The 12317-nt window shown below is 37.3% G+C and overlaps 2 protein-coding genes across 4 annotated transcripts in view; one reads left to right on the top strand and one right to left on the bottom strand.

The window, feature by feature from the left end:
- The window catches only part of pip (heparan sulfate 2-O-sulfotransferase pipe), a 530582-nt gene that overhangs the window by 387782 nt on the left and 130483 nt on the right, over positions 1 to 12317 (bottom strand). The gene's annotated exons all lie outside the window — the stretch shown is intronic.
- Nhe2 (Na[+]/H[+] hydrogen exchanger 2) overlaps positions 2741 to 12317 on the top strand; it is a 123945-nt gene continuing 114368 nt past the window's right edge. For both annotated transcript variants that reach the window (XM_074179048.1, XM_074179047.1), the window contains exon 1: positions 2741 to 3262. In XM_074179048.1, the coding sequence (XP_074035149.1) occupies positions 2863 to 3262 (400 nt within the window). In that variant the 5' untranslated portion in view covers positions 2741 to 2862. The remainder of the gene's footprint in view (positions 3263 to 12317) is intronic.

The raw sequence follows: 12317 nt of genomic DNA, 5'->3' as shown, positions 1-12317 counted from the left end.
GCCACTTCTTTATAAGTATCTCCTTCCTCTTTTGATGATGATGAATTGGTCTAAAGCCTCCAGTATTTATCCCCCTCTCTAAAAGGACAAAACCATTCAACACAAGTGCCTCTTCCTCACAGTGTAACACAACTGTCAAATTCTTGTCAAAAGAACCTACACTAATTATATTTACCTAAACAAACTACTGATTGATCCTTTTCTGATTCAGATAGGAGTTAGGAGTTATGACAGTACTCGTTTCGGATTCCGAATTCGAACCCCACTCATCCGATCGAATCAGACCAAAATATATGAGTGACAGTATAAAAATTTACACCAAGTTGAGAATTGGTAGAATTGTTCAAAACACTATCATGAATGAAATCTGGTAAATCCCCATCGATCCGATATCGAGAAAAAAATTTACTGGAGGTCAAAGGACACAAAAAAAGGTTTTCATGATGTTCAGCAGAACGGTCAATTTAATCACGAAATTAGTTAGAACAAAAATTGTAGATCAGATGATTATCTTTGAAAAATGTTTTCCCTAAGAGCCACCGTTTCTGTATTTAGTGCGTTTTTTTGACTTGATTTTCCCGGTAAGCCAATTTCACGAATCTGTTGTGCTTCTGTTCAATTTGAAACCATTGGATAATAAAGTATATTGGCAAGGGTTGAAAATGATGAAAGCGGTTTAATTACAAAAATTGGGATATTCATTTGTCTCATTCATAATTCATTAATACTTCTACCCCCTCCTTTTCTTGTTTTTTTTGTTCTCCTTCTTCTCCTTGGTGCAAAATAATTGCCTTGATAGTGATACATCGCATGTCTCCTCGTTGGTATCAAACGCATCCTCGATTGTTGGTGTTTCAACAATGGAGCACGATCTGCTTCGACAATTCGTACATGCTAGAGAACAAAACAGTTCAAATTTTATGCGATCACATTCAGCACTACATCCCTTTTTACAGTTGCAAAAAATTGTGGTCAGCAGTTTTTCCGGCGCAGATGGGAGTAAAGTCTGAACTGATTCTAATATTTAGTCGACCAACTTCCAACCCCAGTCTTTTGGCTCTAGCTGATAACCAAGCCATCAATATACCAGTAAAAGATGTTGATGAGTAGCCACTGAGGTTGGAAGAAGACCAGCTAATTGCACTTGCTTGTTATTTCGAGTATTTTTAACGAAGCGTTCAAATCGAAACTCATCTAAGCACGTAGTTATTTAAGGAGCTTTATACATAGAGAGAAGGAAGCAAATTCCGTTGGTGATAACTTCTTGTGGAGTTGAATGACTGTTTTGGGAACTAAATTTGGGAACTATTGTTTTACCCCTCCCGAAAAATGCAGATGCCATATCACACACAGCCAGATATTGCGTCTAAAAATAGTACAAGATTTTGACACTTTGGAAAATGTAACCCAAAGGCAAAATTAAACCCTGATCGTTGTTTATTGATAAAAAAGTAGATGAACTTTTCGATAGATGTTGACCTTTTCCAGGTTGAAAAAACAGTTTTTTCGATTGAAATTTGAGCAGGTTGAAAAAACAGTTTTTTCGATTGAAATTTGAGCAGTGAGTAATTCGAGTAAGTCTACATCTTCACCTACAACAATAGTTGTCTCCACATATAGTCAGTGGGCATACTTGAAGACTGGCTGTGAATCAAATCATCTAAAGGAACAATTCGTTCAGACCAGTCTCAACTCCCTACACTGTTGTATTGCCAAGAACATATGCAGGAATAACTTCAGTGAAGAATCCTGCACTGATATGATATAAAATTATATCCTGTCGGATATAATCGAACGCCTTTCGTGGTATTAGCCAGGGGAGTAGTTGTTTTCTAATAGATGTCAGTCCATTAACTTACAGTGTAGGGAGTTGAGACTGGCCTGAACGAATTGTTCCTTCAGATGATTTGAACAATAGTTGTATTTGTTAAGTTGAATTATTGCTGTTTCAATTACCATCATCAAACATCAAACATTTATTTAAACATTGAAATGAACCGTGATTTGTTATGAGTATTCGTTTGATACCAATGAGGAGACATGAGATGTATCACAATTGAGGCAATTTACTTGCACCGAGGATGAGTAAGAACAAGGAGAAGAAGAAGAACACGAGCAACAGAAAACAGAAGTTATCAGAGAACTATGAATCATACACCGCTTTCATCATTTTCAACCCTTGCAAATATATTTTATTATTCAATAGTTCAATAAACAGAATCACAACAGATCCATGGAATAGGCTTTATGATAAAACTAACCGTTTCGCTGAAAATCGCAAAAAACCTGTTTTTGTGACCTATGACCCCGAGTAAATTTATTTCCAGGTATCGGATCGATGAGGATTTTTCAGATTTCATTTATGATGGTGATTTGAACAATCCTACCAACTTTGAGCTAGGTGCGAATTTTTGTACCTTCGAATATTTAAATTGACCGGATAATAGGTCGCCTTGTCCGTAAAACGACTCGTACTGTAATAAGTCATCTACCTGACTTATAGCAGTAGCATGTAGTAGCATGTTCTTCTTCAAAATTATTTTCTCACATTCTTCATTTCAAAGAATGAATTGCATGATCAAGAACGAATACATAACTGTTTGCCAGTTTTGCATTCGCATATATGAAATATACGCCACTTCTGTGTAAAAACTCGAAACGATAAATCCCCACGAATGAATCCGAAGCAAACAAACCGAACCGGAGAATTGAACGACTCCAGTAAAATTCGGCGCGCGTGCGTCCATAAAAGCGTCGCGACGCTCCGCCATCAGCTGGATCGGACGCCCAGTCTTGGCAGGTGCACGTTACCTGCGACAGGCTGCCAATGGCAGTCATTCGGCGGCTCTAGACCGAAATGCTATGAGGTATTCTTTAGAACACAGTGTCAATCTCTCTAGGCGGGCATGCAGAATAGTGTTGGTAATGTTGTTGTTGGGAAGATTGTGCAGCGGCTCCGGCAAGCCCCCGGATCATGCATCGGACAGCAGGCGACTGCCCTCCGTGAACCTGGACACGAATTCCTACGACCTCAACAGCTTGTACCAGGAGATTCCAACCCCTATAGTACCCGAGATGAATTCCTTGTCTACGGAGACTGCGGAAATTATCAGCACCTCCATGGAGGAAGTTGTCCCGGCTGAGGAAGAACCCCACAAGAAACACGTGACAAGGTACCCGGTGATATCGGTCTCCTTCAACAGAGTCGAAACTCCCTTCATCATAGCTTTGTGGATATTATGTGCAAGTCTAGCCAAAATTGGTGAGTTGTTTTTTTTGATAATTTTTTATATCTGATAGTAGCATTTGAAACCTTGGCGAAAAAAGAATCTTTCGAAAACATGATGTCTCTTTGTTTTAGACGTCCCCTGAAGATGATAACTTTGTTAGCAAAACATACGTAGAGAGAATGCATTTTTGATCTGATGAGGGAAAAGTGTTTTCAGTGGAATCTTTCATATGGTAAAGATGTCACAATACCCTTATAATTATTTCACATATAACAATAACCCAATTATTGCATATAACTTCATTCATTCAGTAAATCATTCATTTAGAAAAAGAAAAAATCATTTTGAATGAAAAACCAGTGACGAGGAATATGTTTTTTCTCATAGCATCAACCCTCAATATACTTTAGAACTGTGTTAGGTGACGAACTGAATACTTTTGTAGCCAAATACTCAGTCAATTTATTTTCCATGACACGGCAATAACTACCATGGCCTCAAATTTCATTTTCAGCGACAAAGTGCTAACGTTTATCTTTTACAAGGAGGTCCAATAAAACAGAAACAAGACTGATTTGTCATACTTGGCGTTAAGAAAAAAAATTCCATTTTGAGGGAGAAAACTTTCAAGCATATTTTCAATTTAAGAAATTCCACCTCTTCCATTGGGTGCCATCCAACTTTCAAATCTGGATTAGGATTAGAAGTTGGGTGATACCTCGATTGAGAGATCATCGATTTATCTTTTTCACGTAACCTACTTCTTTCAATTTGATACAGTACCTATCAAGAAATGATGTTGGAAGTTAATGACAAATCAATATGAAAAAATTAATTTTTCTCAAATTTCCACTGAAATTCTTGTCATGTTATTTTTGTGGAAAAAAATGAACAATTTCAAACAATCAAATGATGGATATTTATGAAATGAGTGTCAAAAGTAAGGCTTTATTTTATGAATGAAAAAGTTTGAGAAACGAGCGTGTCGAGTTAAGCAATTTCACGAACAAAATAAAACTTTAAACACAAATATCATACAAAGTATTTTGTACAATTATCCTGTTTTCATGATAAAATAAATAAATTTAATGTTTTTATAAAAACACATTTTGAAATGTCTTGTCGGTTAACCATTTTCATGTTATCGCCTTTGCTGTGAAGTGGCCGTGTCAGGTGACGCCAAATCGCCTGGTTACCAACAAACAGTATTGTTTAGAGCTCACGCGTTTTATTCAAAGTAACATCCAAAGTTCTTGCTGGTGTTTAATGTCTTGCATAATGAAGAATAATAGTGATGCATTGTGTGTTCCTGAGGCTTAAGAGGCTGCAAAAAGAGCTTCAATTGAATTGCTGCTAAAAAAATCGGCTCAACAGTACGACATCACATAATCTAATTTTCTTAGCTAGTGTAGACTTAAAAACGTCGAAAAATATGGAACTCATCAACTTCGTGGAGCAAGTTTTTGATGATAAAGTCGAGTGCGCTGTTTAAAAATGGTGTTATTACAAGCGAATATTTGAAGTTAATAGCATTCTTAAAGCAGAAAAATGATACTTATAGGCTCAAAAAATCAAGAACTCTCACGTTTGAACAAGTCCAGATGAAAATATTTGATAATAAAAGTTGCTACTATTTTCGGAATATATGGAGCCTGTCGGCGTGAAGAGCTGTGCCATTCATTAATAGAAGACATTAAATTAATGAATAAATCATTGATTTTTTAAATTACAAATACAAAAACGAAAATAGGTCGTTCTTTTTGCATTGTTAGAAAAAACATAAACTATTTTAATAAATACGTTGCATTACGCCCTTCTGTTATCAATCATCAACTTTTTTTTCTGAAATACTCAAATTATAAATGCAGTGCCAACCCAGTTGGTATAAACACGTTTGGGAAAATGCCCTCTACCATTGCTTAGTTTCTGAACCTGCAGGAACCAAAGGAATATACAGGGCACTGTTTCGGAAGGCCTTCTGCTTTTTTGCTAACAGAATCAGGAGCAAATATAACGGATATTGAAAAGTACGGAGGATGGTAGTCTATAACAGTAGCTGAGGGTTACATCGATCAATCTGTTTCTTATAAAAAGGTTATTGTTGAAAGAATAATCCCAACAGCGTTACAGCATAGCCCTCTTCACTTATTAAATGTTTATGTTGAGTTGGCCGCGGTGATGGTGCGCCCAACTCACGATCGGAAGGCCGTGGGTTCGATTGCCGCCTCGACCAGATATTTTTCTGGTTGAAGCTGGGATGATTCTGCAACCATGTTAGGAATGACACGTTGAAAGGTAAGACCTCGTTAGTCCTTAGCTCGCACAAGTTTCTCAACTTCTGAGAGTTATCGTTCGTATGGGGGCGACAGCTGATTAACGGAAAAACAGCGATTAAACAGATTTTAAACACATGAAATTATCAACTCAAATAGTTCAAGGCTCTTCAACATCGCAAAGTATCAAAATCAGCAGTTGTTCTAATTGTACTTTTCATATTAATGTTCTTAAATAATAAAAGTACAAATAATGTATATAAAACATTGGTAATTGAATTTATTTGTATCTTTATCTATTGTTCATAATGAAACTTGCTTGAAAATAGTTTGTGTTAAATACCGTGCTAACTGCATAATGCATTTAGGCTTGAAAGCATAACATCCATTTTTTTAATTTTTTTTTCTATTGTATCAAATTCAAAAAAGCCACGTGTCTTCTAACTTTCCGATATAACACACTTCTAGCGAATGCACCTGTCCTTGAATATTAGTCCGGGATCCCTCGCCCCTTTTCGTTATTTATTACTAACAAGCTAATTTTCCGTGAGTAGCTTCATTTTGACAAGACGCCCAATATTTGTCAGTACAAAAATTTCGTAAGTGGTAGCTAACAGGGGTAATAAGAATGTAATTTGTTGATTTGGCGGTTGTCAAAAATTCATTACTAACTGGGTTTTTTTCATATAGTTCTGAAAATAATTATCTGAATTAGCCGAAAAAATAGTTGCCCTACATAATGCTAGATTTGATCAAAGAAGTCTCCCCTTTGCAACATGTACTATTTACAAATGTAATTTCATACGTCCATATATTGCCTGTCTCCTGTGATTCAGTGCCTCACATTCGCATAAGATGTGTAGAGCTGTTTCTATCCCTTCGTTGCATAATCTGCAGCTGAGGTCTCCATTGTACAGCCCCATTTTATTCAGGTGTTCTCTGAGCGGACAATGACCGGTTAGTAACCTTGTAATTATTCTGAGCCGATCCCTACTATATTGAAGTAGTTCTTCGGTTCTTTTCTCGGACGGTTCCCCAATGAAGGTTCTACTGTGTTTGTTGCCAGGTACTTTTGTCCAGTACTCTGTGTGCTTCTTATTGGTCCACATCCTAATCTGGTTTCGTACCAGTGATTTTGATACCCCCAGAGCTGGTTCAGGACCTATATATGAAGTTGATGATCCGCGTCTAGTGCATTCATCAGCTTTATCATTACCTGTGATTCCTGAATGCCCTGGCACCCAGTACAAAGTTAATTTGTTCCTGTTTGCAAGTTCATTCAGTTCTTCATGGCATTCCCAGACCAGTTTTGATGTCACCTGTTGGGATTTTTTGCGATCTCAGCAGGGCATTTGACTGCGTCAATCCTTAGGTACTATCAAGAAAGTTACATGAGCTGGGTTTTGGGGAAATTTGGAATAATTGGATCGATTCATTTATGTTTGGCAGAAGCCAATATGTAACCATCACCAATGTAATTATTGGTAAAAAAAGAATAATGAACTCTCAATGGATACCTCTATCACTCGGAGTACCACGAGGTTCAGTCTTGGGACATGTACTATTCCGAGTATATATAGATAAAATTGACGAATCTGTTCCTGATGCAAAGTGTGTGAAATTTGCTGATGACGTTGCCACGATTGTAACAGGCTCCGACCAAACAAGTATACAACGAAAATGCGAGCAAACAATGAGATCATTGAACTGGTGGTTTTCCAGTAATTCGCTTGTGTTCAATCCAAATAAAACAGTAATTATTCAATTTTGTAATTATCAAAAAATTCTTGACCCACTATATATTGATGTGAATAATCAGCTGCTTCCATTGTCAAAAAGTACTAAGTTTTTGGGTGTTGAAATTGACAAAAATCTTAATTTTAAAGTACATTGTGATGGCCTTATACCAAAATTGCATTCTTTAGCATTCAAGCTACGAAATCTTAGCTATATTCTCAGTCTAGATCAACTAAAAATTATATACTATGCTGAAGTGGAGTCGAGATTGCGCTATGGTGTACGTTTCTGGGGTTGGTCAACCAACGCAGGTAAAGTTTTTTTGGTTAAAAAAAACATCATCAGAAGTATCACTGGTATAAGTTACATGGAGTCCTGTGAACCTTTTTTCAAGAAATTACAAATACTGACTTTACCCTGCTTGTACATAATGGAAATTTGTGTCTACGTTTTTCAAAATAAAAGTCAATTTCCTTTAATAGGCTCTACTCATACAATTAACACTAGGCCAAAAAAAATATATCAAGTTCCTCTAGCTCGAGGGCGGATTGCTCTTAAAGGTCCTAATGTTGCAGGTCCTCGTTTGTTCAATATTTTACCAACTGAAATAAAAGAAAGCAAAACATTAGAGATGTTCAAAACAAAGATTAAAAATTTTTTAGTTCTGAATGCGTATTACAGTGTTGATGATTATTTAACGTAAGTGCATGTGTGGTGTGTGCATGCGTTTTCGTGTGTGCTTCTAGTTTTAGTGTAGTAGTTTATAATTTTAGCTTTACTGACTATTCCTAATACAATTACTTATGAAATTGTCGAACAGGAAAATAAAGGATTTGATTTGATTTGACCTTCGGGTTTGTCAGAGCCCCTGGTGCGCTCTTGCTGTCTGTAAAAATATTGATCCGCTCATTTCTTTGAGGTCTCAATTTAATAAGCCTTGCACACTGCAAGATAGCATACACTTCCGCCTGAAATACGGATGTGTATAGTCCTAGCGGATAGCTGTAGTTTAGATTCCTATCCACTCGGTATATTCCAGCTCCCATTCCATGTTTGGTCTTCGATCCATCTGTATACCAGGTGTTTTTTCCAAACATGTTTTCGGGATGACTAATGGTCTTCCACTCTTCACCACTTATGATTTTGGCCGTGAAGTTTGTGTTAAAGGTGTACTTCGGTGTCATGTGGTCCGTGCACATATTCAATATGTGCTCCTCCACTTGTTCCGAAATTTCTGTTTGGTCCGATCTTCTGTAGTTCGGTGAGTTTTTCAGTCTGAATTGGCCCATCCTGGCCTCCCCCATTATCACAAAGTGTAAAGGAGGTAGATTCAGGAGTGTCTCCAATGCAGCTGTTGGGGTAGTTCTCATTGCTCCCGTCATTCCCAAACATGCAAGTCTTTGCACCTTGCCTAGTTTGTTGATGGCGGTCGCCTGCTTCACCTTTGGCCACCAGACCAGAGATGCGTATGTTATCATGGGTTTAACCACCATCGTGTATAGCCAATATACCATGTCTGGTTTTAGTCCCCATGTTTTTCCATAGGTGCGTCTGGCGAGCATCAGTGCTACCTCCGCTTTCCTCTGTCCAAGTGTTGGTTCCAGGTCAGTTTGGAGTCTAGGATTATTCCCAGATATTTAACCTCCCCCGACACTTGTATTTCTTCACCTCGAAGTTTTAGAGTTCCGAGACCCTCCGTTTTAGTCCTCTTGGTGAATGCTACTATGGTCGATTTGGATGGGCTTATGTTGAGCCCTTCCTCTTCGGTCCATCTTGTTATGATGTTCAGGGCCTGCTGCATGCATCCCTTCACTACATTATTGTATTTACCCTGGACTAGGATGACTAAGTCGTTTGCATAGCCCAGTGCTTTATACCCATTACGGTCCAGGAGACATAGTAGCTCGTCCATTACAAGGTTCCATAACAGAGGGGATAGAACCCCCCGCCTGTGGACAGCCCCTCGCTACCCGTGCCACGACTGTTTCCCCCATAATGGTTGTATATACCAATCTTCCCCTAAGCATGCAGTCTATCCACCTGCAGCTTGTCTTGTCGATCCCTCTTCTCCTCGACGCCTGGATGATTGATTCTAACGACATATTATCAAATGCGCCCTCAATGTCCAAGAAAGCAGCTAAGGTATATAGGTATATTCTACTTTTTCTGTTACCCGACATAGAGCCGTTTCTGTTGACATACCTGACCTGTATGCATATTGATCTCGATGTAATGGTCTTATAGCCAGTGTCACGTCCCTAATATGCCTGTCAAGTAGTTTTTCTAGCGTTTTCAACGCAAATGACATGAGACTAATTGGTCTCAAAGCCTTCGCCGAGCCCTGTCCGATTTTCCCAGGTTCCGGTCCCTTTTTACGTTCTTATTACCCCTGTTAGCTACCACTTATGAATTTTTTGTACTGGCAAATACTGGACGTCTCGTCAAAATGAAGCTAGTCGCGGAAAATCAGCCTAACGAAAAATGGCGAGGGATCCCGGACAATATCTATTGACTTTTGTATAAAATGTATTTTGATAATTCTGATATCTTTCCATGCACAATTAGTACTTTAAACGAAGGAAATGTGTCGAACCTTTTTAACATAATATGATTGAGTTATCTCATTTTGTAGTTGAGAGTAGGAGTTTGTGTCACAGTATAACTTAGTTTTTTCTAAATCAACAATCTAACAAACATTATAATCAGGAATTCAATATTTGTAAAAGATTTCATTCAAATAGATGGATTTCTTGTTATCAGATTCAGTCATGACGTCAGATTTGGTTTACTTGAATAATCCGTTTTGTGATTGCTTAGGGTTTTATAATTTCATATGCTTGTCGTTGTCATGCCAAATACTTGACAGTGAAGGACATTAATATTACTGGAGTTCAATCCCAACACTGAACCGTTATTTTCAACACCTCGACACGTGTATCAATCGCCAAGAGATCATCTTCAAGATGAAGATTAAGTTTAATCTTCCTCTTGGAGTTTAATCTTCCATATCCACATTTGATGTTACTTCCCCTATCCCACCCCCAGAGCATGTCACCAATTTTTTTTTATGGATCACCCTATATTGTTTCGCATTATCAGATGCTCCATGATGAGGAGATTTCAATAAAATATAAAACAAATGGTCTGAAGCTTATGGTTCGGGAGCTACAAACTATATGAGTTGAAAACGAGCCACCTGAATAACTTTTGGAACAATGATTTTCAGAAAAAATTAAAAAAAACCTCAACAAAAGTATACAGGGAGACACATTTTGACATATACACATGTGATCTAGGTGATGTTCCATAATGAACACATTTCAACAAAGTAGAATACATTATCGTCTGAAGCTCATTGTTTGGAAGCTAAAAATTAATTGAATTGAGAACGAGCCACCCTGAATAAACTTCTGTACAATCTGCTACTCAGGTTTCATAGGTGTTTCTGTGAAATATACTACAAGTAAGTCTTATTTTGCCTAGTTAAGTTTGAATTCGATATTCTCTTCATTTTGTATTTATCTCATTCTACAATAACAATTACCTACCAGGTGAAGTTACAATTGATGTTTCTGTTTTTGTGAATTCTTGAGAAGCGAAGGTTTATACGCTTCGAGAACGAATCGAAATAGTGAGTTTGTACTACCAGAATGGAAATAGTGCTAGAGCTGCTTCCCGAATGTTCAATGATAATCATCCAGGAAGAAATGTACGACACAAATAAGTTTTGAAATTATTGAACAGGTTTATAGAAACTGGATCTGTCAACAATGAAAACCATAACCGTTCAGGAGTTTTCAACGATGAAGCTATTTGTACTGCAGTTTTTGGGCACGTTGGACTAATGGTAAATTCGCAATCTCTCACTAAGTTATCTCGAGAATCAAGAATTACTAGTACAAATGTTTTCGAGATCCTTATAAGTATAAATTTTATCCATATGAGATTAGACTAGATGATTTCGATAGACGTATCGAGTTTTGTGGAAGTCTCAGCGAACGAATCAACTTGCATCAGAATTTCTTGTATAAAATTTGTTTTTCGGGTGAATGAATGTTTAGTTTGAATGGAGAGGTGAATCGGTAAAATTATCGATATTGGAGTGATACGAATCCTCATTTATACCATCAAGTTCATACCCAACGACCTCAAAAACTGAATGTTTGGGCAGGAATTTTAGGTGACCACAGCATAGGACCTTTTTTTATTAATGATAATTTGACTAATGATAAATATTTGGATATATTGGAGGATCGAATAATACCGCGCATCAATAGGACAATTGAGGAGAATATAAATTTATTTGAAAAAGAAATAGTTTTTTAGCAAAATTGTGCATTTTCTCATTATGCAGCTCTAGTGCGACAATTTTTGGATGATCATTTTCCTGGTCGCTAGATTGGCAGAAGAGGTCCTACACAATGGCCACCAAGGTCTCCGGATCTCACTCCTTTAGATTTCTTTCTATAGGGACATTTGAAGTCTGAAGTGTATGAGATACAATCAAAAACATCAGAAGATTTAAGAGGGAATAACATGAGGCATTGCAGAAAAATAACTCCTGAGATTCTCAACCATATGAGGGCGGCAATGGAAGCTCGTTTGTACCATTATATGGAAGTTGGTGAAGTTGAACATCTACCATAGAAAATTATTTCCTCCCATTGTCTAGTCATCATATTTTGATTCAAGTATTAATAAAAAATATCTTTTTCTGATTTATCGCCTCCATATTTGTTTCTAAAACGAATATTTCAGAATGTGGCCTACTGCATAATTACTGACATTTAAATATGAAGGTTATCGACTGTCTTGATATACAAGGTGTTTCTTCACATTCGAACCTCACCATTGGGATCTCGGAAACTATGAGAGTTACGAAGATGGTTGATTTGGGGCAAAGTTGCACATTTACTTGAATATCAATATGACGTTGAGAAAGTTCTGAAATTTCGAGTATTTCCGGAGATATCCGGAAAAAACTGAAATTTCGGAAAATTATTTTTTCTTCTGGATTAATTTTTCGAAGGATTCGATAATAAATTGGACTTCTACATTGCCACTTTTTTCCTGTTAC

Source organism: Leptinotarsa decemlineata, unplaced genomic scaffold (assembly GCF_025532065.1).
Source record: "Leptinotarsa decemlineata unplaced genomic scaffold, Ldec_3_MD MMD2_tig00004307_RagTag_RagTag, whole genome shotgun sequence".
Lineage (NCBI taxonomy): Eukaryota > Metazoa > Arthropoda > Insecta > Coleoptera > Chrysomelidae > Leptinotarsa > Leptinotarsa decemlineata.
This window is presented reverse-complemented; position numbering and strand designations above follow the sequence as displayed.